The sequence below is a fragment of the Zalophus californianus genome, chromosome 13, assembly GCF_009762305.2.
Source record: "Zalophus californianus isolate mZalCal1 chromosome 13, mZalCal1.pri.v2, whole genome shotgun sequence".
NCBI lineage: Eukaryota > Metazoa > Chordata > Mammalia > Carnivora > Otariidae > Zalophus > Zalophus californianus.
In genome coordinates, this window is record NC_045607.1 from 78,524,642 (window position 1) to 78,550,632 (window position 25,991).

Sequence of the window (25,991 nt, forward strand, 5' to 3'; positions counted from 1 at the left end):
GGATTGAGCCCCATGTAGGGCTCCATGCTCAGTGCTGAGTCGGCTTTAGATTCTCTCTCCCTACCCCTCTGCCCTTTCTGCTAGCACTCTGTCGTTCTCTCTCTCAAATAAATAAAATCTTTAAAAAAAAAAAAAGATAATGTATTTTAGCTCTTGACGTGCAATATTTTCCCCAATGTGTCATTTATTTTTGAAACTAATTTATAGATATTTTGTCTTTTTTTTAATTAAAGTTCATAGTTTATTCAGATTTCCTTAGTTTTATTTTTTTATTTTATTTTTTTAATGTAGTGTTCCATGATTCATTGTTTGTGTATAACACCCAGTGCTCCATTTAGGACGTGCCCTCTTTAATACCCATCACCAGGCTAACCCATCCCCTGACCCTCTCCCCTCTAGAACCCTCAGTTTGTTTCTGAGAGTCCATTGTCTCGCAGGGTTCGTCTCCCCATCTGATTCCCCCCCTTCATTTTTCCCTTCCTGCTATCTTCTTCTTCTTCTTTTTTTTTTTTAAATATAATGTATTATTTGTTTCAGAGGTACAGGTCTGTGATTCATCAGTCTTACACAATTCACAGTGCTCACCATAGCACATACCCTCCCCAATGTCTATCACACAGCCACCCCATCCCTCCCACCCCCCACCACTCCAGCAACCCTTAGTTTCTTTCCTGAGATTAAGAATTCCTCATATCAGTGAGGTCAGATGATACATGACTTTCTCTGATTGACTTATTTCGCTCAGCATAATACCCTCCAGTTCCATCCACGTCATTGCAAATGGCAAGATTTCATTCCTTTTGATGGCTGCATAATATTCCGTTCTATATATATACCACTTCTTCTTTATCCATTCATCTGTCGTTGGACATCTTGGCTCTTTCCATAGTTTGGCTATTGTGGACATTGCTGCTATAAACATCAGGGAGCACATACCCCTTCGGATCTCTATATTTGTATCTTTGGGGTAAATACCCAGTAGTGCAGTTGCTGGGTCATAGGGTAGCTCTATTTTCAACTTTTTGAGGAACCTCCATACTGTATTCCAGAGTGGCTGCACCAACTTGCATTCCCACCAACAGTGTAGGTGGGTTCCCCTTTCTCCGCATCCTCACCAACATCTGTCGTTTCCTGACTTGTTAATTTTAGCCATTCTGACTGGTGTGAGGTGCTATCTCCTTGAGGTTTTGATTTGGATTTCCCTGATGCCAAGTGATGTTGAGTACTTTTTCATGTGTCTGTTGGCCATTTGGATGTCTTCTTTGGAAAAATGTCTGTTCATGTCTTCTGCCCATTTCTTGATTGGATTATTTGTTCTTTGGGTGTTGAGTTTGATAAGTTCTTTATAGATTTTTGGATACTAGCCCTTTATCTGATATGTCATTTGCAAATATTTTCTCCCATTCTGTCAGTTGTCTTTTGGTTTTGTGGACTGTTTCTTTTGCTGTGCAAAAGCTTTTTATCTTGATGAAATCCCAGTAGTTCATTTTTGCCCTTGCTTCCCTTGCCTTTGGCGATGTTTCCAGGAAGAAGTTCCTGCAGCTGAGATCAAAGAGGTTGCTGCCTGTGTTCTCCTTTAGGATTTTGATGGACTCCTGTCTCACATTGAGGTCTTTCAACCATTTGGAGTCTATTTTTGTGTGTGGTGTAAGGAAATGGTCCAGTTTCATTCTTCTGCATGGGGCTGTCCAATTTTCCCAACACCATTTGTTGAAGAGAAGAGACTGTCTTTTTTCCATTGGACATTCTTCCTGCTTTGTCGAAGATGAGTTGACCATAGAGTTGAGGGTCCATTTCTGGGCTCTCTATTCTGTTCCATTGATCTATGTGTTTGTTTTTGTGCCAGTACCATACTGTCTTGATGATGACAGCTTTGTAATAGAGCTGGAAGTCCGGAATTGTGATGCCACCAGCTTTGCTTTTCTATTTCAACATTCCTCTGGCTATTCGGGGTCCTTTCTGGTTCCATACAAATTTTAGGATTATTTGTTCCATTTCTTTGAAAAAAGTGGATGGTATTTTGATGGGGATTGCATTGAATGTGTAGATTGCTCTAGGTAGCATTGACATCTTCACAATATTTGTTCTTCCAGTCCATGAGCATGGAACATTTTTCCATTTCTTTGTGTCTTCCTCAATTTCTTTCATGAGTATTTTATAGTTTCCTGAGTACAGATTCTTTGCGTCTTTGGTTAGATTTATTCCTAGGTATCTTATGGTTTTGGGTGCGATTGTAAATGGGATTGACTCCTTAATTTCTCTTTCTTCTGTCTTGTTGTTGGTGTATAGGAATGCCACTGATTTCTGTGCATTGATTTTATAGCCTGCCACTTGACTGAAATCCTGTATGAGTTCTAGCAGTTTTGGGGTGGAGTCTTTTGGGTTTTCCACATAAAGTATCATATCATCTGCAAAGAGTGAGAGTTTGACTTCTTCTTTGCCGATTCAGATGCCTTTGATTTCTTTTTGTTGTCTGATTGCTAAGGCTAGGACTTCTAGTACTATGTTGAATAGCAGTGGTGATAGTGGACATCCCTGCCGTGTTCCTGACCTTAGGGGAAAAGCTCTCATTTTTTCCCCATTGAGAATGATATTCCCTGTGGGTTTTTCATAGATGGCTTTTGTGATATTGAGGTATGTACTCTATCCCTATACACTGAAGAGTTTTGATCAAGAAAGGATGCTGTACTTTGTTAAATGCTTTTTCTGCATCTATTGAGAGGGTCATACAGTTCTTGTTCTTTCCTCTTTTAATGTATTGTATTTGCAGTTGTTGAACCAACCTTGCAGCCCAGGGAAAATCCCACTTGGTCGTGGTGAATAATCCTTTTGATGTACTGTTGGATCCTATTGGCTAGTATTTTGGTGAGAATTTTTGCATCCATGTTCATCAAGGATATTGGTCTGTAATTCTCCTTTTTGATGGCGTCTTTGTCTGGTTTGGGGATCAAGGTAATGGTGGCCTCATAAAACGAGTTTGGAAGTCTTCCTTCCATTTCTATTTTTTTGGAACAGTTTCAGGAGAATAGGTATGAATTCTTCTTTAAATGTTTGGTAGAATTCCCCTGGGAAGCCATCTGGCCCTGGGCTTTTGTTTGTTGGGAGATTTTTGATGACTGCTTCAATTTCCTTAGTGGTTATAGGTCTGTTCAGGTTTTCTATTTCTTCCTGGTTCAGTTTTAGTAGTTGATACATCTCTAGGAATGCATCCATTTCTTCCAGGTTCTCTAATTTGCTGGCATATAATTGCTCATAATATGTTCTTATAATTGTATTTCTTTGGTGTTGGTTGTGATCTCTCCTCTTTCATTCATGATTTTGTTGATTTGGGTCATTTCTCTTTTCTTTTTGATAAGTCTGGCCAGGGGTTTATCAATCTTTTTAATTATTTCAAAGAACCAGCTCCTAGTTTTGTTGATCTGTACTACTGTTCTTTTGGTTTCTATTTCATTGATTTCTGCTCTGATCTTTATTACTTCTCTTCTCCTGCTGGGTTTAGGCTTTATTTGCTGTTCTTTCTCCAGCTCCTTTAGGTGTAGGGTTAGGTTGTGTATTTGAGACCTTTCTTGTTTCTTGAGAAAGGCTTGTATTGCTATATATTTTCCTCTTAGGACTGCCTTTGCTCTATCCCAAAGATTTTGAACAGTTGTTTTTCATTTTCCTTTGTTTCCATGAATTTTTTTAATTCTTCTTTAATTTTTTCTTCAATGGAACAGAATAGAGAGCCCAGAAAAAGCATTTGACAAAGTATAGCATCCTTTCTTGATCAAAACTCTTCTTTCTTTAATTTCCTGGTTGACCCATTCATTCTTTAGTAGGATGCTCTTTAGCCTCCATGTATTTTGAGTTCTTTCTGACTTTCCTCTCGTGATTGACTTCTGGTTTCAAAGCATTGTGCTCTTAAAATATGCAGGGAATGATCCCAATCTTTTGTTACCAGTTGAGACCTGATTTGTGACCTAGGATGTGATCTATTCTGGAGAATAGGCACATGGGCACTAGAGAAGAATGTGTATTCTATTGCTTTGGGATGGAATGTTCTGAATATATCTGTGAAGTCCATTTGGTCCAGTGTGTCATTTAAAGTCTTTATTTCCTTGTTGATCTTTTGCTTAGATGATCTGTCCATTTCAGTGGGGGGTGTTAAAGTCCCCCACTATTATTGTATTGTTGTCGATGTGTTTCTTTGTTTTTGTTATTAGTTGGCTTATATAATTGGCTGCTCCCATGTTAGGGGCATAGATATTTACAATTGTTAGATCTTCTTGTTGGATAGACCCTTTAAGAATGATATAGTGCCCTTCCTCATCTCTTATTATAGTCTTTGGTTTAAAATCTGATTTGTCTGTTATAAGGATTGCCACCCCAGCTTTCTTTTGGTGTCCATTAGCATGGTAAATGGTTTTCCACCCCCTCATTTTCAACTGGGGGTGTCTTTGGGTCTAAAATGAGTCTCTTGCAGACAGCATATCGATGGATCTAGTTTTTTAATCCAATCTGATAGCCTGTGTCTTTTGATTGGGGCATTTAGTCCATTTACATTCAGGGTAACTGTTGAAAGATATGAATTTAGTGCCATTGTATTGCCTGTAAGGTGACTGTTACTGTATGTTGTCTGTGTTCCTTTATGGTCTATGTCACTTTTAGGCTCTCTCTTTGCTTAGAGGACCCTTTCAATATTTCTTGTAGGGCTGGTTTCATGTTTGCAAATTCCTTTAGTTTTTGTTTGTCCTGGAAGCTTTTTATCTCTCCTATTTTCAACGACATCCTAGCTGGATATAGTATTCTTGGCTGCATATTTTTCTCACTTAGTGCTCTAAAGATGTCATGCCAGTCCTTTCTGGCCTGCCAGGTCTCTGTGGATAGGTCTGTTGCCAGTCTAATGTTTCTACCATTGTAAGTTACAGATCTCTTCTCCCGAGCTGCTTTCAGGATTTTGTCTTTGTCTCTGAGACTCGTAAGTTTTACTATTAGATGTTGGGGTGTTGACCTATTTTTATTGATTTTGAGGGGGGTTCTCTGTGCCTCCTGGATTTTGATGCCTGTTTCCTTCCCCAAATTAGGGAAGTTCTCTGCTATAATTTGCTCCAATATACCTTTTGCCCCTCTCTCTCTTTCTTCTGGGATCCCAATTATTCTAATATTGTTTCATCTTATCATATCACTTATCTCTCGAATTCTGCCCTCATGATCCAGTAGTTGTTTATCTCTCTTTTTCTCAGCTTCTTTATTTTCCATCATTTGGTCTTCTATATCGCTGATCCTCTCTTCTGCCTCATTTATCCTAGCAGTTAGAGCCTCCATTTTTTATTATACCTCATTAATAGCCTTTTTGATTTCGACTTGGTTAGTTCTTTTATTTCTCCAGAAAGGGTTTCTCTAATATCTTCCATGCTTTTTTCAAGCCCAGCTAGTATCTTTATTTTTTTTTAAAGATTTTATTTATTTATTTGACAGAGAGAGACACAGTGAGAGTGGGAACACAAGCAGGGGGAGCAGGGGAAAGAGAAGCAGACTTCCCGCCAAGCAGGGAGCCCGATGTAGGGCTCGATCCCAGGACCTTGGGACCATGACCTGAGCTGAAGGTGGACGCTTAACGACTGAGCCACCCAGGCGCCCCCAGCTAGTATCTTTAAAATCATCATTCTGAACTCTAGTTCCAACATCTTCCTAATGTCCATATTGATTAGGTCCCTGGCAGTCCGTACTGCCTCTTGTTCTTTTTTTTGACATGATTTTTTCCATCTTGTCATTTTGTCCAGAGGAGAATAGATGAATGAGAGAACGAAATGCTAACAGGGTAACAACATCCCAGAGAATATACTCTAAACATATCAGAAAAGACCTGAAACCGGGGGAAAAGAAAGGGAAAGAAAGAAAAAAGAAAAAGATCAAAACAAAAAAAAAACAGAATATGATCAAATATGATCAGGCTGGTACATAGATAAGTGCCACACACTAGATTTTGGATGTATTTTGGTCTGTTAGAAGAAAGTGCGTCCCAAAATTTTAAAGAAAGAAAAACTCATATATGTACAAAAGTAAGGGTAAATACAATGAAGGGATGGAATATGACTGTAAAGATGAAAATTATAAAAGATTTTATGAAAGGAATTGATAAGAAGACACTAGAGATTTATGGTATATTTTGGTCTGTTAGAAGAAACTGTATCCCAAAATTTTAAAGAGAGAACAACTTATATATATATATATATATATATACCAAAAATAAAGTTAACTACTATGAAGGGATAGAATATGACTCTTCCAGAAAGTGGTCGCTTTTCTTTCAGAGAGTTGCTGCTATTCTTTTCTTCAATCTCCTGTTGAGTCTGTAGGTGTTCAGAATGGTTTGATCCCTATCTAGCTGAATTCCTGGGACCAGACAAAATTTAGGTTTCCTACTCCTCCGCCATCTTGCTCCTGCCACCAGATTTCCTTAGTTTTAACATTTTTTTTCTGTTCCATAATCCCATGTAGGATATCCCATTACATTTATGTAATCATATCTCTTTTTTTATTATGTTTTGTTAATCACCATACATTACATCATTAGTTTTTGATGTAGGGTTCCATGACTCATTGTTTGTGCATAACACCCAGTGCTCCACGCAGAATGTGCCCTCTTTAATACCCATCACCAGGCTAACCCATCCCCCCACCCCCTCCCCTCTAGAACCCACAGTTTGTTTCTCAGAGTCCGTAGTCTGTCATGGTTCGTCTCCTCCTCTGATTTCCCCCCCTTCATTCTTCCCTTCCTACTATCTTCTTTTTTTTTTTTAAATATAATGTATTATTTGTTTCAGAGGTACAGATATTTTGTCACCCAAAAATGTTAACCTTTTGTATAGTCGGGAGGGATAGACACTATAAATAAAGCAATATTAGCTATGAGTTTATGATTGTCAAAGCTGGTAATGGGGACATGAGAATTCACTGTACTCTCTACTTTTATATATATTTGAAATTTTCCTTATTAGAAATGTTTCAAACATGCCAATTTGTCAATAATAGAGTTTAAGTTTGTCTAAAATATTTATTATTAAGTATTCTGAAGGGTAAATAAAATACCATTTTCTATGTATTTATAGAGCCCTGGATATACTCCTCATAAAAAGCCACATCATAGACCTTTTGTTGTATCGATTTCATATTTTTGTATGTTTGTTTGAAGTGCTTGAAGCGCTTAACATGGAAAAAATGATGTCCACCATTTCCTGCTGGATGGAAAGCCCAAGACATTCACTGGCATCAACAGACTCTGGAAGCACCGAGGAAATTCCCATATTAATCATCGAAGGCTTCCTTCTCTTCAATTATAAGTAAGCATCCTCAACCTCGTATTGACCCTGAATGAATGGGGGGGAACCTCGTGAACTCAAGACGCCGTTATTTTAGGCCCCTCGACACTCTGTGGAACCGAAGCTACTTTCTGACGATCCCTTATGAAGAATGTAAGAGGAGGAGGAGGTGAGTTTTGAAACCGCCTTTGCAGATTCTAACTCAAAAGACAAAATTAACACGGGTATGGAAAGCACAGCAGAAGGAGTAGGGTCCATAGTGTTTGTAACAACACAGTATGGTGACAGGCGGTAGCTACGCTCAGGGTGCGCAGAGCCTAACATAAGGAGAAGTTGAATCCCTATATTGTTCGATCGAAAGCAGTGTAACCTCAGGGCGCCTGGGTGGCTCAGTCATTAAGCGTCTGCCTTCGGCTCAGGTCATGATCCCCAGGTCCTGGGATCGAGCCCCGCATCCGGCTCCCTGCTCCACGGGAAGCCTGCTTCTCCCTCTCCCACTCCCCCTGCTTGTGTTCCCTCTCTCGCTGTGTCTCTCTCTGTCAAATAAATAAATAAAATCTTAAAAAAGAAACTAATGTAACCTTGTGTGTCAACCATACTTCAATTAAAAATAAATTTTTTAAGTAAAATATATGTGGATTATGATTCTAAATTCAAGAGCTTTTACTCTGTTCGGACACAAAGAACACCAATTAATTGAAAGCTTAAGCCAACATATCAGGTCCTCTGTCATTATTAACATTGATATTTCTCTCTTAATTCTCTTCTAAAGCACTGAAGGAGGGGGAGATAATTATGAATGATAGTGAATTACAAAAGTAATTTGCATCAGAAAACTAAATCTGTTTTGTTCTCTCTGTAACTAGTGTTGAATCTAAAATGTATACTCTGAATTCTGTTTAGATTCAGTCTCAGTGATTTTTCCCATTATCCTGACCATTATTATTTTACTTTTATCAATTGTGTGTTTCTGTGCACATAAAGTTTCCTATGTGTTTTGGTAGTACAAGGGTCTACAAGCCTCCAGACGTCCCAGGGTACTTTGATGGCCACGTGTGGCCCATGTATCTAAAGCACAGACAAGAAATGGAGAATATCACGTGGGAAATTGGTAAGTACCTTTTCTCCCCCCCCACAGAAGGCCTTTATTTGTCGTTGCTTCAAGAAAACAAGAGAAAGGATTTTTTAAAAGGAGGTATTTTTCTCATGGATTACATTATAAAGGAAGCCTTTAAGCCAGAATACTCTGGGCCGTTCCACAATTGACTGTCCTGGTTTCTGTTTCTCTCTGTAAGGCTCTTATCAAAGCCTGTGAACTTCTAGATGGTCATTCACGAAACAGGTATTAATCGAATGCCTTCCTGACAAGGCACTGCCCTGTTGATACTGAGGAAAATAAGACAAACCCAGCCCCTACTCTTAGGAGCCGGCATTCTATCAGGGAAACAGGCCTTAAAGACACTAGCTGCCTGAGCATGTCCTTTCTAGCTATGCTGAGTGCTGTGACACCACGTTCCAGGGGGACTACCCGAGGCCCAGCAATCAGGGAAGGCTTCCTTGAGGAAGCCACTTAAACCCCACTCTGAGGGATTTAACTGGACAAAGGGAGGTAGGTTGGGGGGCACAGAAGATCACTCCAGACAGTACACAAAAAGGCCAGGGACAGGAAGGAATGAATAGCACCCGAAAAAAAGTTGGTGTATTTTTGGTAGAGAAAACCAAGAGAGAGAGGGGATGTTGGAGACACAAAGGAAGATCTAAACTCTACAAGGCCATAGGCCAGTTAAGGACTTGGGTCATTATCCTCAGAGAATTGGGAAGCCCTCTACAGAGAGGTTTCAAACAAGGACATGGTAAATACCAAGTTCCTGTTTCAGTGAGATTGCCCTGGCTATGTGAGCATGGATGTATTACGTGCTTAATAGAACAGAATGACATAAGAGATATGGAGGGTGCCCCTCTCTCCCTCTCCATCTTAATTGCCAATCTAGGGGTGCTTGGCCGGTTCAGTCGGTGGAGCATGCAACTCTTGATCTCAGCGTTGTGAATTCAAGACCCACATTGGGTGGAGAGATTGCTTAAAAATGAAACTTTAAAAAAAAATGCCCATCTAACCATGCCCCCACTTTGTTTAAATGCCTGCAAAGAGTCTCCAGCTTTTGGTGGGACATCTGGGTGGCTCAATCGGTTAAGCGGCTGCCTTCAGCTCAAGTCATGATCCCAGGGTTGTAGGATCCCACATCGGACTCCTTGCTCAGTGGGGAGTCTGCTTCTCCCTCTGCCTGCCACTCCCCCTGCTTGTGCTCTCTCTCTGACAAATAAATAAATAAAATCCTTAAAAAAAAAAAAAGTCTCCAACTTTTTGGGATAAAATGCAAACAGGCTCCTAAAGACTAAGGCATAGACAGCCTTGCTCTAAAATCTCATCTCTCCAGTGTTCCTACCTCCCACATTCTAGCCCTTCCAAACTGTTCATCCTTTTCTTAACAAGCAAACTTATCTCTTACCTCCAGTTTTCTGATTAAAGCTTTCTTTTCTTCCTTTAACCTACTTAACTTCCACCTTTTCTCTAAAATTACCTATGCCATTTTGGGTAAGAATACATATCTCCCAGGCCTGGAGAATGCTGAGTCAGTACACGTGGCAGAGACCAAACCCCTGCATGGTTCTTTCTGCCCACGGGTCCTGACCCTGTGCTTTAATAAAAATCACCTTTTTGCACCAAAAAGAAAAAAGCTTCACGAGAGATCCTGATGCATAAGTAAGTTGGAGAACCACCCCCTTAAATGATTCTTCTGGGGAGGCACCACCTCAGTGCTGCTAAAGGGTCACATACACAGTGCCATTTAACTCTTTCTTTTTCAAAAAATAATTTCCACATCTGTTAATATGCATTTCTCCCTATTAAACCAATTTTTCTTTATTTATTTTTCCTGACTCTAATCTCTTTCTGTCTTTAATGGCTATTAATTTCTTTTTAAATGTTTAAGATCCTGTGTTCATTTAAATCTATTGGTATTCTTTTTTTTTTTTTTTTTTTTTGAGCGGGGAGGGGCAGAATGAGAGAGACAGAATCTCAAGCAGGCTCCAGGCCCAGTGCAGAATCCGACGCGGAGCTCGATTTCACTACCCTGAGATCGTGACCTGAGCCAAAATCCAGAGTCGGATGCTTAACTGACTGACACACCCGGGCGCCCCTAAACTTACTAGTATTCTTAAGAGATGTCAGATGCCAGAGTAAGAATCCTCTACTAATAGGCCCATTGGCATTTGAACCGCTCTCCTTTCCCCTTTTCAGTTTACCTAGATGGAACAAAATCAGAAGAGGATCTCTTTTCACAAGTGTATGAAGATCTCATACAAGAACTAGCAAAGCAAAAGTGTAAGTGTTGTGGATGGTGAAGGAACAGCCAAGAAAAGAGTTCATTACATACCCAAGAATGGCTTATCTGAATGCTCAGGAGTGATTGTATCCATTCGTTCCTTGCTCTGAAGATAATTCAGAGTCAGAGACTCCGAATGGGTTTGAGGCCCTGATTATTTTGTGTATGAGGTTTTTTGTTGTTGTTTTTAAGGCTGAAAATATCCACCCATTGTTACAGCCCTTCATGATGTTTTATGTTACAGAGTTTAAATTTTTTCGTAGATGGCTATTATTTCAGTGGGACTGACATTATCCTTTGGGCAGAGTGAAGTTAAAGGGCTGATGATCTTGTTTGTTTTTTGTTTGTTTGTTTGTTTTAAAGATTTATCAGAGAGAGAGAGAGCCAGCACAAGCAGGGGGAGTGGCAGGCAGAGGGAGAGGCAGGCTCCCCGCTGAGTAAGGAGCCCGATGCAGGACTTGATCCCAAGACCCCAGGATCGTGACCTGAGCCAAAGGCAAATGCTCAACTGACTGAGCCACCCAGGCGCCCCCTGATGATCTCATTTTAATATGTCTAGAGCGCTCCTTCCCCTTTAGTCCTCTTAAAGATTTCCCATGAATTTTTTTTCCCAGATACCTCAAAAATAAACACAATGTTAAAAAATATTTATTGAGTATTTCTTTAAGGTTCTCATCTTAGATGCCACATTTTGCAAGAACCAGAAACCCTCCTCGATCTGGTTAAGCAGGAAGAAAGTACAGGGGTAGCTGTGGCTTCAGGATCAGCTAGATTAAGGAGCTCAAATGTAGCCTTCAAGGCTCTGCTATAATTCCACGTTGCTGTTTGGGTTTCTTTTGGAGTCAGACTCACTCCACCAACAGATAGGATGGCTGTTGGCAGCACCATCCTCCCAGGTACAACATCCCCAGTAGAAAAAGACAGTTTATCCTTCTCTAGATTTCCTATTGGTTGATAAATGTCGAAGCTGGGTGTTGAGTTCCAAGGAGCTCATATATGATTCTCACCACTTTAGCATATGTTTAAAATTCCTTTTTTTAAAAAAGTTTTGTAAAAAGCAGTTTTGCATTTTGGCCCAGCTGAAAAGTCCCAGGGAAGATTTGGATTGGTCCTGCTTGGGTCACATGGCTTGTACTAACCTAATCGCTTTGACTCTGGACATGGCACACTCTGATTGGCTAGGACTGGATCATGGACTCATCTTGTCGTAGAATGCCTCTCCTAAGGCCTCCTGTTTAGCGGGAGAAATATCCCCCCAAAAGGAGAGCAAAGCAGGAGGTAGAAACCAGAAGGAGGATGAAAAAGCTTGCTGGGAGAACAGAACTATAGATCCAGGTGCTGTTGTATTTGAACTATTGGAACTAAAAGGGTCTTCACGGTTAACACATGCAAAATGCAATTATTCACTCGTTGAAGAGAAGGCAGTGTGAGTCACTCCTGCAGGGGAGAATATTACCTGCTTTTGAGAAGCAGCTACCCTAGGCCAGATGTCATCATCTCTTAATAAGAATCAGATTTCCTTTGTTCTCAGTAAGTTCCTGTCTTATGGGGGATCTGAGCCCAGCCAGCCCATTGAGCCTACACACTCCTAATTTTGGCATCAGCCCTTCATGTAGACATGATTCCATTTGAAGAAATCTCATGACCATTTTAAAGTTTCTTATAAGTGAAACTTAGAGTCCTTGGCATATATGATGTGAAGGGCTATAAAAAGTGTAGAGTGAAGGGAGGAGTTCAGCACCTGAGCCAGAGCCACTGGTTCGAGAGTGATTGGCCCCCTTTCTGGCCATAATGAGATACTTCAGGGTGTTTTAGCTGCTGGACACCTATACCTTTCCATCCCCTTGGTAATGGCCAGTGCTTAAGTCCATTTTTTTAGTGACTAAGTGATACTCTGGAGTTTGGCCTTGTGATCCATCTCCTGATAAAGATGAAAGGAGCCTTCACCAAGTAGTCAAACAGCAAGCTCGTTCCATATCAAATATCAGCCTTTGCCGTCTGTTCCGAGGCCCAAGAACAGCAGGTATGTTTTGATGGACATGGAAAGCCCACGAAAGAGTACATGTCCACATGTGTGGCAACGCTCTTTCCTTGCTTACGTCCTAGGGGCTGGAAAGGAGTATCCACCTATGCCTTTTAAGGCTATCTTGCTTGTGTTCTAGATACCAGATAAAGTTAAGTAGAAAAAAAAATAATAACAAATGTTAGAAGAGACATAAAATCCAAAGCAGATCAGCTTTTCTTACCTCTTAAGATCTGTATCAGTTTTTTTTTTCCCCAGTTGCATAAATAAGTTAGGGTGTTATTTATAGTAACCTACCACCTTTCCCAGTTCTTGCAACCATGGTGCCCTGGCAGGGCTGCCTGGAGGGCTCCTTTGCATGGCCTGGTTTAACCCACAGTCGGAGGCTGAGCTAGCAAGGAGGCCTTTCCTAGGTTTCAGTGGACTACTCTGCAGGCTCCTCATAACCTCTCATACTCCTGCTGAACTAACCTTCCATTCTAAGCCCATAAAATCATAACTGTGATAAAGTAATAATAATGAGAGGGACACAGAGATCGAATTTAATGATTAATGAAACAAATGACCCAAGAGCGTAAGAACATAAAGTTATATGTTTAATCCTTATTTAAATTCAGCGTTTGAGGCAAAATTTAATCATTACCTATCCTCACAATGACAAGGCCGTCTAGCCCCCAGAACTTTCAGACTCCTTTGGAGAATGTTTATTTTCACGGTGGTAGTTTCCTCCGTGGCACGCTGGTTATGCTTTCAAGGGAGCCTGACTCTGTCACATATACTAGATAGGAACTGGCAAGGCTTGACAGGAGATTGGTTCCCACATGTGGAAAGGAAAAGGGGGAAAAAAATGTCTATTTCCATCTCAGTAAAAAAGAATATTCATATTTATAAAAAAAAGAAAATAATCACTTGAATTCCCACCAATCAGCAATGTTAACATCTTAATGAGCACACATCCAACATTTTTGCCGTTCACGTCAGCCTCTTACGTGGTTACATCGTTAATCGCAATGCTCATTTCTTTTTTTTAATATTTTTACATTAGTTTTGAATATTTAAAGGAGCTTTATAGAATTTATTATATAATGAAACTGAGTAAAACTAAATAGCTCTTCCAGTTAAAGGAGTCAAGGCTGAGTTCTAGTTTGCTCCTTTCAAGTGAGTTATAAGACTTGGCATTGATACCTCAGGGCAGAAGAAAGATGTCACATGTCTCGTTTCAAATCAAAGGAATAAGAAATTGCAAAATAAAATTTAATAAAAGGTGTGTATTTTTCTTTTGGCATGTTTCTTTTTTTTTTTTTAAAGATTTTATTTATTTGACGGAGAGAGAGACAGCAAGAGAGAGAAGGGGGAGTGGGAGAGGGAGAAGCAGGCCTCCCGTGGAGCAGGGAGCCCAAGGCAGGACTCAATCCCAGGACCCTGGGATCATGACCTGAGCTGAAGGCAGACGCTTAATGACTGAGCTACCCAGGCGCCCCTCTTTTGGCATTTTCTACATCGAATTTAAAATATAATGTCCAATTAAAAGTAATAGTATAATTATCTAATATAATAGCCCAAATTATCATAAGATTAATGACCCAATTCGCAATTGCTGAGTATTTAGTACCTTTACAAGTGTTTCACATTGGCAAATAACATGCTATAAAAATATCTACACATATCACTTGTTTTCTTCTTCTGGAATTATATTAAAATTTTCTAGAAGTAGCACTTGCTTGGTCAAAGTATAATCATATTTATATGTATCTATTTCAGAAATTAATACTACACTAAAAATTGTGTTTCTCCAACACAAACTCTGTAATATGAATACAATGGGTTTATCACTGAGTTTCAAACCAAATCACCAAGTATTCAGCTAGGCTTCCTTGGTTTAAGAAAAAAAGAGTAAAAGTACCCATGCACTTTCCCCAAAATCAAAGGAAATGCTCCAAAACAATAATTCTACTACAAGCAGCCACCCTTTGTGATATTCTTCTAATTTTCAAACTATTTCATTCCTTGAAGCCAATGATTATTATACCAATTGCAAATGATATTAGATATCTGATATCTTAATTTAGGCTTAAATTTAGTCTAAGGATTAAAAGAAGGAGAGTTGGCCTCTATTTAGTTCTTGATGGAAAACCAGCATTTCTGGCTCCAGAATCCCTGTAATCTTAATAGTAGATTAAGATTTACTGTTGATAGTTGAAATTAGAGCTACCATTCGATCCAGCAATTGCACTACTGGGTATTTACCCCAAAGATACAAATGTAGGGACCCGAAGGGGTACGTGCACCCCAATGTTTATAGCAGCAATGTCCACAAGAGCCAAACTGTGGAAAGAGCCAAGATGTCCATCGACAGATGAATGGATAAAGAAGAGGTGGTATATATACACAATGGAATATTATGCAGCCATCAAAAGGAATGAGATCTTGCCATTTGCAACGACGTGGATGGAACCGGAGGGTGTTATGCTTAGTGAAATAAGTCAATCAGAGAAAGACATGTATCATATGACCTCACTGATAGGAGGAATTCTTAATCTCAGGAACAAACTGAGGGTTGCTGGAGTGGTCGGGGGTGGGAGGGATGGGGTGGCTGGGTGATAGACATTGGAGAGATTATGTGCTACAGTGAGCGCTGTGAATTGTGTAAGACTGTTGAATCACAGATCTGTACTTCTGAAACAAATAACGCAACATATTTTAAGGAAAAAGGAAAAGAAGAAGATAGCAGGAGAGGAAGAATGAAGGGGAGTAAGTCAGAGGGGGAGACGAACCAGGATGATGGACTCTGAAAAATAAACTGAGGTTTCTAGAGGGGAGAAGGGTAGGGGGATGGGTTAGCCTGGTGATGGGTATTAAAGAGGGCACATTCTGCGTGGAGAACTGGGTGTTATGAACAAACAATGAATCATGGAACACTACACCAAAACAAATGATGTAATATATGGTGATTAACATAACAATAAAAAATTTTAAAAAGATTTACTGTTGATAGTGTGAAGATTTAACACAATGAGAATTGGAATTCTCTATTAATTTCTTTCTATTTATATTTGTTTCCAAGGTTTGCAAGTAACAACATAAAGATGGACTGCACTGAATCCTTCCTGGGATGAATTAGAAAACTCAAAGGAGTATATTTAAGAGCCTTAGCCAAGATACAATAAGTACTTTGGTATGATAACATCTGTTGGTTCGTTTGTTTGTGTTATCACACATGGTTTCCCCGACATGTGGAACAGTAAATCGTTATCCACGCCACCGGACAGGAATTTACCTTAATGAGTTGTTCTTGCTCCAAGGAGTGCAGAGAGAGAGCATAGCTCACAATGAGTCAGGTCCTCTGGACCAGTGGTTGTCAAACTTCTCTGAGTGGGACCCAGAGTACCAAATAAGATTTACATCACAATCCAGTATATATGTAACCTATTGTGCTTGTATGTGTCTGTGTGTGTGTGTGCAGGTATATATGTATGTGATGTGTGTATATATATGCCTACCAAGTATCACAAAGCACTTAACCTTAGACTCAATGCGTGCTGATATTTTTCTATTTTTATAATATTCATTACCATCTAATACCAATGCCCATTTCCTGCAAATAAAGGCTTTAGCAGTCACATTGAATAAATCAATTTACTAGAGTGTCTTTTTTGTGTGTGGGTTTTTTTTTTTTTTAAGATTTTATTTATTTATTTGACAGAGAGAGAGAGATAGAGCAGGAACACAAGCAGGGGGAGTGGGAGAGGGAGAAGCAGGCTTCCCGCCAAGCAGGGAGCCCGAGGCGGGACTTAATTCCAGGACCCTAGGATCATGACCTGAGCCGAAAACCGACTGAGCCACCCAGGCGCCCCTTTGTGTGTGTTTTGTTACTGTTTCTTACTATGGGTAAAACCACTGGATCACTGTGTCACTTGTGTTGATACTTTGTTATAATAGGGAGTATTTTATGTGTTTTATTGTTTCTGTCAAACCAATGGCCTAAAGTCACAGAAATCAGTTATGGTTACTTAAATGATAAGTAGTACCTTTCATTGAAAGGAACAGACAGGAGATCTGAATTGTATAATTTTTTGAGGCCTCTTTCAATGCTGGAATTTAAATTATCTGCTGTACTGATCAACCTCTTGTTTTTGTAACAAATAGATTGCTCCCAATCCTCTCAATCTGTACAAATATATATTGTTACCTTAACTTTAACTGGTTTTTACAGACTCATTTGAGCAGCTGTCATTATTTCTGTAGCTCTAACTAGCTTGTACTCAGGGGGAATTAGGGAGGGGTTTTGGATCACACACACTTACACAACAAGCAAACAGCAACAAAAAAAAACAAACCCTGAGCCCAAATGGCAGTTCTCCCATCTAACAGCTCTATGACTCTGATCAAATTGTGGGAAGTCTTTATTTTAAACTATTGGAAGTCTCTATTTCATATCAACAGTACTTAGTGTGGGTGTAGCGTAGAGTAAGGATTAAGTTCAGACTCCTTAATACGGCCTCCAAGGCACTCCCTGAACTAGCTTCTGTGTGCCTCTCTATTCCCATTGCCCATTGCCCATCACTCAACCCATTGCTGTTCAGTGCCGTGACCTCCTCTCCTCAAACGTACCGGGATCCTTCCTGCCTCGTGATGGGCACACATGCTGCGCCGGATGCTCAGAGCAAACTTGCACACCCCTCCCCTCCAATCATCCTGCCCCCCTGCCCCTCCTTCAGAGTGCCTTGACGTCCTACCTCAAGGAGAACTTCCCTCTGTAGATGCTCGCAAAGCTCCCCTACTTGTCCTCCAGAGCACTAATCACAATTGGAATTATACTACCATCACTCATTTAGAATCGCTCATTTAGCGACAGTCTCTCCAGCTACAGAGAAGCTCCATGAACGCAGGTCTTGCCACTGTGACTGAGTTAAACACGCATCCCTGCGAACCAGCACAGTGTCTAGCACATGATGAACACCCCAAAAAATATTGGGTTCAAAAGCAAATTCCTATTACATCAAGAATGAATTCACATGCAACCAATATATTTTTTGAGTAGTAGCTTAAGCTCATCGGGGTTTTTGTTTGTTTTTTTTACATAAGAAGAAAGTTCAAGGCAGGCAGTCCAGAGTTTGCACATGGTGTTGTCAGATTTAGGGGAAAAAACACAATTAGAGGACACACAGTTAAATTTGAATTTCAGATAAACTATAGTTATTTATAAATAACTTTAGTGTAAATAAGTCCCAAATACTACATATATAAGACTGTTGTTTTTCTGAAACTCAAATTTCATTGGGTGTCCTGTATTTTGTCCAGCACCTCTGTTTTTGCACAACTCAAAAATGTCAGAAAAAAAGCCAGGGTTGTCCATCCTTGGCTTGTGGTCCTATCACCAGGAGGTCACAGGAAGGCCTTGAAAGTTCCCAATGTCGTGTCAGCTATCAAAGCAGGAAGATGGGGGGGGGGGGGCACAGATAGCCCATGCCTTCCAGAATGCCCCAATAGTGTCCCCAGCAGACTCAGATGTCTCTGGAGCCAGGACTGGCTCACATGGCCACTTCTCACTGCAAGGGAGGCGAGACAGAGACTGTCATGACAGATTTGAACCAATTATGATTCATTGTCTGGGGATGTTGCCATAAGAACAAAATCAAGCCTCTTTTAGCAAGGAAGGAGGAGGGAACAAGTGAGCAACCCAAAGTGCCTACCACAACCTTTAATCTGCCTACCCTTCCTGGCCATGATTTTATCAAGCTTGGATTGCTCTAATTCGAAATTACTGTTCTCAAAACAGTAGGAACTTTTTTTTTAGAATAAAAGTCTAGGGATACCTGGGTGGCTCAGTCCATTGAGCGCCTGCTTGTGGCTCAGGTCATGATCCCAGGGTCCTGGGATGGAGGGAGCCTGCTTCTCCCTCTGCCTGCAGCTCGCCCTGCTTGTGCTCTCTGTCTCTGACAAATAGATTAAAAAATCTTAAAAACAAAAAGAATAAAATCTAGACGTATTTTTTAAACATCATTTCCAAGAATTCCTGAAATACCCTCTTCTCCCCAACCCTCACCCCACCCCCACCCCCGAGGGATGTCCCTGCTGATTGAGGATCATTACACTTGACTTTTCTCCCCATTTCAGCATGCGAAACTAGGTCAGAGAAAGACTCTTTACCTTGAAGGGGAGATGAAAAGGCTTAAACGACATTAAAAATAGAAATAGTCAAATCCCTTTGAGAGGAAATAAGCATCTTTTTGCTTACTACTCTCAGTGAGAAATAAATCAGGAATTCAAAATGAAGACTACCTCATTTCTCATTTCTGGCAGTGCATTTTCACACCGCAGTTCGTCTTGCCCACACAGTTGATGAGACATTATATCTATTTCAAAAGGCAGATGCTCTTTATATATTGAAAGGAGCAAACCTGTTGACATCTCCACTCTGTGCATAAGTAGCTTCAATCCTTTTAGGTGAATTTGTTGTAGGAAGACTTCATCGTACTTAATATCAAACAGAGGAAGGAATCACAAAGGAACTTTATACGGACTGTCACAGTAGAAGGTGAGACTCAAACCCAAGTTAACCTTTTAAGGCCATGCGCCTGGTAGTGCACAGAATCACAAAATGTTGGAGCAGGATCAGCTGGTCCAACCTTCTGTATTTCAGTAGGGAAATTAAAACCGGAGCTGGTGACCTGCCCAACCCCATGCAGCTAGTTAGTGGCGGGATGAGAGCCAGGTCACCATCCCCACACCGCTCAAATAGGCACACACACACACAACATTTTTTTAATTTCAAAGCAAGAAAGGGCAGAAAAGTCGTCTGCCAGACTACATCATCTGTCCTCTCTCCTTTGAAGACTGCAAATTGAGGAGCTTGGGAAGACAGGGGCTGAGGCAGGGAAACATGAAACTTTCTGCTCTGGGCTGTTGGAGCCTAGTCAAGGAGACAACCCTGCTCACAAGCAGTGGGAAGCTGATGTGTGCTCCATGCCGCTATCTGGCTGGGCTGACCTTAGGCTTGGGGCCCTAGCTGCTCTTCCAACAGTCCATCTGTGGTGGAGAGTTAGGGAAGAGCAAGGATATGGAAAAAGTAGAACAGGCAGGGCGCCTGGGTGGCTCAGTTGGTTAAGCGACTGCCTTCGGCTCAGGTCATGATCCTGGAGTCCTGGGATCGAGTCCCACATCGGGCTCCCTGCTCAGTGGGGAGGCTGCTTCTCCCTCTGACCCTCTCCCCTCTCATGCTCTCTCTCACTTTCTCTCTCTCTCAAATAAATAAAATCTTAAAAAAAAAAATAGAACAGGCATTGCACTCCTTTTTTGCAAACCCACAGAAATAGATAGAAATGGCAATAGCAGGTTCAGGGATCTAATCAAGGGAGTGTGACCTGCAGATAAGAGAACATCAACTTTCTTACCAAAGTGAGCATATCTGATAAGTGCATTCCCACGAGTCCAGAAACACGTCGTCAAGGCGAAAGTGGATATATAATAATATGCTCCCTGCACGCTTCCAGATCCCAAAGAGTTAGGTCACGTTCTTCATGATTAAAAATTGAAACTAGGGGCACCTGGGTGGCTCAGATGGTTAAGCGTCTGCCTTCGGCTTAGGTCATGATCTCAGGGTCCTGGGATCGAGTCTCACATTGGTCTCCTTGCTTAGCAAGGAGCCTGCTTGTCCCTCTGGCTGCCACTCCCCCTGCTTGTACTCTCCCTCTCTCTCTCTCTCTCTGGCAAATAAATAAATAAAATCTTTAAAAAAATCGAAACTAAAGCTCAGATAAAGAAATCTGTATTGACTCTTCCCTCCAAGCCTACACAAGATCCCAGAACTTATTGTTATCCCAGTGGTTTTCAAACCTTAGCATGTACCAGAATCACTTGGATAGCTTGTTAAAACAGACGGCTGGTCCCCAACCCCAGAGTTTCTGACCCAGTAAGCCTGGGATAAGGCCCTAGAATTTGCATTTCCAACAAGTTCCCATGTGATGCCGACAGTGCTGACCCAGGGACCACTTTCAGAACGACTGCTCTACAGAGGACCAACAGCAGCTTGCAGACGCAGGACAGGCCCTGCGGGCTGTTACTTGGACACTACCAGCCTGAAAGAATCAGTATTATCAGCCCCTAAAGATATTGCCAAATCACGCTCGCGCTACTTATGGGTTTTATCACTCCAAATTCTTCCTTTTTGCCTCCTCTGTAAAAATTAATCTGGGCCCTTTACATTGTTTTTCCCTTCCCGGGGGGAATGATGTTAGGCTTTGTCAACAGAAGGTGCTGGAGAGACATGGCAGAAGAAAAGGGTTTTGCTTTTGGTTCTTGTGGGTTGGCAACTGTAGCCGAATACCTCCGGGGAGGCACCTCCCCACTGAGCCACTTTTCCATGGCCCCCTAAAGGGAGGGTGGTTCCCAAAGTTCTAGAAGATGGATTTCTAGCAAGTTTTGTCAGCATGACAACAGAGCTACTTTCCAGCCATTCCTGAGCCTTGGCAGTGCCGTCTCCAGTGAGGTTTGGCTCTCATTAGTGACGACATAAATATGAGGTTTTGAGAGGCAAAGTAACTACCCAAAGTTCCACGGCTCACGCTTGTTGGAACCAGGTTTTGGAACCCAAGCAGGGAGCTCTTAACCACCATACTGTACTGTCCTATAAGGCGTGTCCTAGAACGCTGTGACGCAGCTTGCTGTCGCCATTGCACTTGGCCTGCAATCACACCTGCAGGCTCTTGGTCGCCCACTTTATATACCACGAAAAGGCTTCATAGTTCGAAATCCAAGAACCAATCAACACAATAGTCAGCCGGCTGAGGAGTGCCTGGGATCTTCCGCTACGCAATTCAAAACACCGTGTTCAGCACACTCCTTGAACTTACCTGCATGCGTGAGTTGCTGCTCTCTCTGGGCAAAAGACACACCCAGTGGGAACTCCGGTGGGACTTGCTCATCCTAATTTTCACTTTTTGTCCCTCTTCCTGTTTTACAAACTGGGGAGGCACAAAGGCATCAGAGATCGATGGCATCAGCGCTTGAAGCTATTTTGTTTAGATCTATGCTGATCTTCATGACTTCTCTATCTGGTCCAATCATACTAATAAACAGTATATAGATGCTTATTGGATTTTTCTGATTAAACAGTTATTTGCCTGACTTTTAAAGTTCTTAGGAAATAACCTAGCTTTAAGAAAAATACATTCAATAATAAAAATAGCTATCATCTCGGGGCGCCGGGGTGGCTCAGTCAGTTGAGCGGCAACTCTTGGTTTCAGCTCAGGTCATGATCTCAGGGTTGTGGGAGCTCAGGCTCTGAGCTCAGTGTGGAGTCTGCTTGTCCCTTTTCCTCTGCTCCATCCTCCCACCCCGCCCCCACGCTCAGGCACTTGCTCTTGCTCTCTATCTCTAAAATGAATAAATAAAATCTTTAAAAAAAAATAGCAGTCACCTGTAGGGTGCTTACCATATACTCGACTGAGGACCTATTGCCTAGCTAGTCTACAGAAATAGAAGATTTATTTGATGGGAGAGTTGACATATATATTAGATAACCAAAGGTATTATTATTGCTTTTATTTATCTTTTTATTTACTTACTTATTGAGAGGGGGAGAGAGAAGGGGAGGAGGGGCAGAGGGAGAGAGAGAGAGAGAATCTTAAGCAGGCTCCACCCCCAGTGCAGAGCCCGCCATGGGGCTCGATCTCATGACCCTGAGATCATAACCTGAGCCGCAGTCAAGAGAGATGCTTAACCACCTCTGCCACCCAGCGTCCCCTGTTATTGCTTTTAGTAAACCACAAACAGCATGGAAAAGTAATCTTTACTTGCAGCTGGAAACCTTGACTCAAATCACATTTAGGCATATTTGTAAATTATAAGAGCATTTAGAAAGTTTGAGGTCATTAGTAAAAGGGTTGATGTGTACAGCCTGAAAGTCAGTTATGTCTCCCAAACACGTTGAGGAGCACAAAATGCTTCCCATGCCTGTCCTAGCACATCCATGAATTTTAGGCCAAGCTTAAGAAGTATTACCCCACTTGACAACAAAGGAAAATGAGGTGCCAAGTTCCTTGAGGCCACCAAAGGAGTCTGCATTGGAGCCAGATTTTTTTTTTTGAAGATTTTATTTATTTATTTGACAGAGAGAGATAGTGAGAGCAGGAACACAAGCCGGGGGAGTGGGAGAAGGAGAAGCGGGCTTCCCACGGAGCAGGGAGCCCGGAGCAGGGAGCCCGACGCGGGGCTCGATCCCAGGACCCTGGGATCATGACCTGAGCCAAAGGCAGACGTTTAATGACTGAGCCACCCAGGCGCCCCCGGAGCCAGATTTTTAATAAAAGTCAAACAAAGTTAGACAATCCCAGAGAAATGGATTTATTTCTGTATAAATTGTGAACTTGATTTCTTTTCCAATCCCATATACTTTCTTCTGTCCTCTCTTTTTTTTTCTTTCTTTCCAACAGGCTTGTAATGAAGTGCTCACCAGAGCAAAAAGCAACTCATGCTGAGGGCACAGTAAGTGTCACCACGGTGACAGGGTCCTCTGGCTTTTGGGGAGTTCCATGCCGCCAGAGATGAAGACAAGTCAAGGATGCAGCTCACGGCAAAAGTGGCAGCCGTGGCTGGTCATGCTGAACCGTGAAGCAGCCAAATGGAAAGCACGTGGGACTGTGAGTAGGAAAACCTAGGTTTTCATTCCAACTCTGATGCTTGGCCATGGGCATGCCATTTAACTTCTCTGAGCCCAAGGAATCGAAGCCTCTCTCAAAACTGAAATTCTTAAAACTGACCTTGTGGTATTTGGTGAAAAGGGTTAATGAATATAAAGCACCCAGTCAAATGCCTGGCACTTGGTGGGTGTTCACTATTATTAGCTCCATCTTTCAGTCCCAACCCTCTTGACTCCATCCTATAAACCTAAGATTGTTCTTAAGATCAAATAAGGTGTTAGAAAATTGTGTGATAGAATCTAAAGGGCTTTGCAAATGTTAAAATGTTATTATGACAGATGAAAACCCACGCTTAGAGGCAAGTCACACATAACCCTTGTGTTGTTTTTTTTAATTATTATTCTTTCCCCTTCAAGACCTCATTCGATACCCATTTTAATCCTTTTGCCCTATAAAAAATGAATGGAACATATGGTATGTTTGCTCTGGGCCTGAAACTCTATATAAGGGTCTTCAGCCTTTGTAACAACAGATGATCTGACCTACGAGTACCATCCCCCTTCTCCTCCTCAAAGAAACCTTAATCCCAGCCATAATATTGGATCAAGCTGTTTCTGCCTTGCTCTCTTAGATTACTTGATCTAGGGAAAACCAGCCAACATATGGTGAGAATATTCAAGCAGCCCTGTGCAAAAGCCCATGTGGCAAAGAGTAGGACCGCCTGCCAATAGCCAGCACCAGCTTGCCACCCATGTAACTGAGCCACCCTGGAAATGGGTCTTCCAACACCAGTCAAGCCTTTAGGTGACTAAAGCCTGACCGACACCTTGATTTCAACTTGGTGAGGGACTCTGAGGCAGAACCACCAGCTAAGCCACTCCTAAAACCCCCATCCACTGTAACTGTACAAGGTCACTGTGTTTTAAGCTGCTACATTTGGGGTAATTGGGTGATTTGTTATGCAGCATAGATCATAATATACAACCCACTCCAAATCGTCAGCTGAGGCTGATTTGTTTTGCATTTCTGCCACTTCCAACCAAAGGCATTTTGAATAATCGATCTGAATCATTCGGGATGGGTCCTGGGCATCTGCATTTTTTTAAAGCTGTATAGATGAATTTGATGTGAAGTTAAAAACCTCTGTTTTATTGGGAAGTATCAGCTAAAATGCATTCTTTCCTGTATGATGCACTGTAAGAGTTAGGACTAGCTTTTAGGCCATTGGAGACTCAGGGGCACATCCCCATCTTTAGGAAAATCTGGTTTTCTTCTCCCCTCTATCTCTAACATAGAAATGAGCAAGAAAGATTCATCTTCACTACTTTCCTCTTGAATTTCCCTTTTGGCTTCACTTTTTTGACTTCAGAACAAAGCCAGTTTATATGAAACACTCCTTGACCATGGGAAAATTTGCAATGGCTCCCATCACATTCTGCTGCAAACTCTCCTTTGCCCCTGACTCGGATGCACTGACTCTTTCATGCAGCGTTCCACAAATATTTGTCAAGTACATATGAAAATTCTGTTTTACCTGGAGAAAATGAGAGTCGTGATGAGATGCTGACACTTCTGTCTCACTCAAACATACACACCAAAGATGCTGAATTTCCAAACCCAAAACTTGAAAACAAGAGTAAAAGCGTGGCTGAGCATCTCCTCATTCTTTCTGTATCTTTTTTTCCACAGACATTCAAACAGCCTCTTATAGCAGACACATGCCAGCAAATTATTATTTTTTAAATCTTAAGAAATCTGAATTACAGGGGCGCCTGGGTGGCTCAGTTAGTTGAGTGACTGCCTTCGGCTCGGGTCATGATCCTGGAGTCCTGGGATCGAGTCCCACATCGGGCTCCCCGCTCAGCGGGGAGTCTGCTTCTCCCTCTGACCCTTCTTTCTCTCCCTCTCTCATTCTGTCTCTCAAATAAATAAAAAATCTAAAAAAAAAAAAAAAATCTGAATTACAAAGACTTTGGCCACCAACTGAGAGTGGCGTCGACCATCGCCCTGTTACCCTGATATCCTAGTAATTATCCTCAGTTCCTCTTCTCACTTCACTTAAGGAAACAGCTCCCAAATCCTATTAGCTTCACTTCAGAAATTCCATCTTCAGACGTTCATCCCCACCCCTATAGCCATAGCCTTTGTTCAGGCTACCTTCGCCCATCATCTCTTAGCCAGGGCCTTGACCACAAGCTCCCTCCACTCCAACTCATTCTGCACCCAGCTGCCAGAGTCATCCTTCCAAATTGTAAGTTGTATCATGCCACGCCCTTGATGAAAAACTCCGTGATGTCACGTACGGAAGGCTACATTCCCTTCTCTGGTATTCTTGCCAGAGTTGCAGAGCTGCAATCTCATCGTGAGAAAACACTAAATAAGCCCAGCTGAGGGACATTCTATGAAACAAATGGTTAGTATTCACCACAGTGTCAAGATTATGACAGAAAAAGACTAAGGAACTGTCCCAGACTGGTGAAGGCAAAGGAGACCTGACGACTAAATGTAATGCCAGATCCCGGATTGGCTTCTGGAACACTAAATAGACATGAGTAGAAAAACTGGTGAAGTGCAAATAAATACCTGTAGTTAATGCTGTTATACCAACTTCTTTGTTTTGACCATTATGCAAGATGTTGAAATT

The 25,991-nt window shown here is 41.5% G+C and overlaps 1 protein-coding gene and 1 non-coding gene across 6 annotated transcripts in view; both read left to right on the forward strand.

The window, feature by feature from the left end:
- NMRK1 (nicotinamide riboside kinase 1) overlaps positions 1 to 23,270 on the forward strand; it is a 37,803-nt gene extending 14,533 nt beyond the window's left edge. Inside the window, exons 6-10 of one of the 5 annotated variants that reach the window (XM_027616848.2) lie at positions 7,175 to 7,322; positions 7,399 to 7,470; positions 8,306 to 8,412; positions 10,600 to 10,683; positions 15,772 to 16,342. In XM_027616848.2, the coding sequence (XP_027472649.1) occupies positions 7,175 to 7,322; positions 7,399 to 7,470; positions 8,306 to 8,412; positions 10,600 to 10,683; positions 15,772 to 15,791 (431 nt within the window). In that variant the 3' untranslated portion in view covers positions 15,792 to 16,342. Of the gene's footprint in view, positions 1 to 7,174; positions 7,323 to 7,398; positions 7,471 to 8,305; positions 8,413 to 10,599; positions 10,684 to 11,047; positions 11,069 to 15,771; positions 16,343 to 23,140 lie in introns of those variants that run through there. The other 4 variants (XM_027616849.2, XM_035723812.1, XM_035723813.1 and 1 more) reach the window with 4 other exon arrangements.
- On the forward strand, positions 13,419 to 13,532 carry LOC113935204. Its single transcript, XR_003523955.1, has one exon. It is a non-coding gene; the product is annotated as a small nucleolar RNA SNORA12 (small nucleolar RNA).
- Positions 23,271 to 25,991: the final 2,721 nt, after the last annotated feature.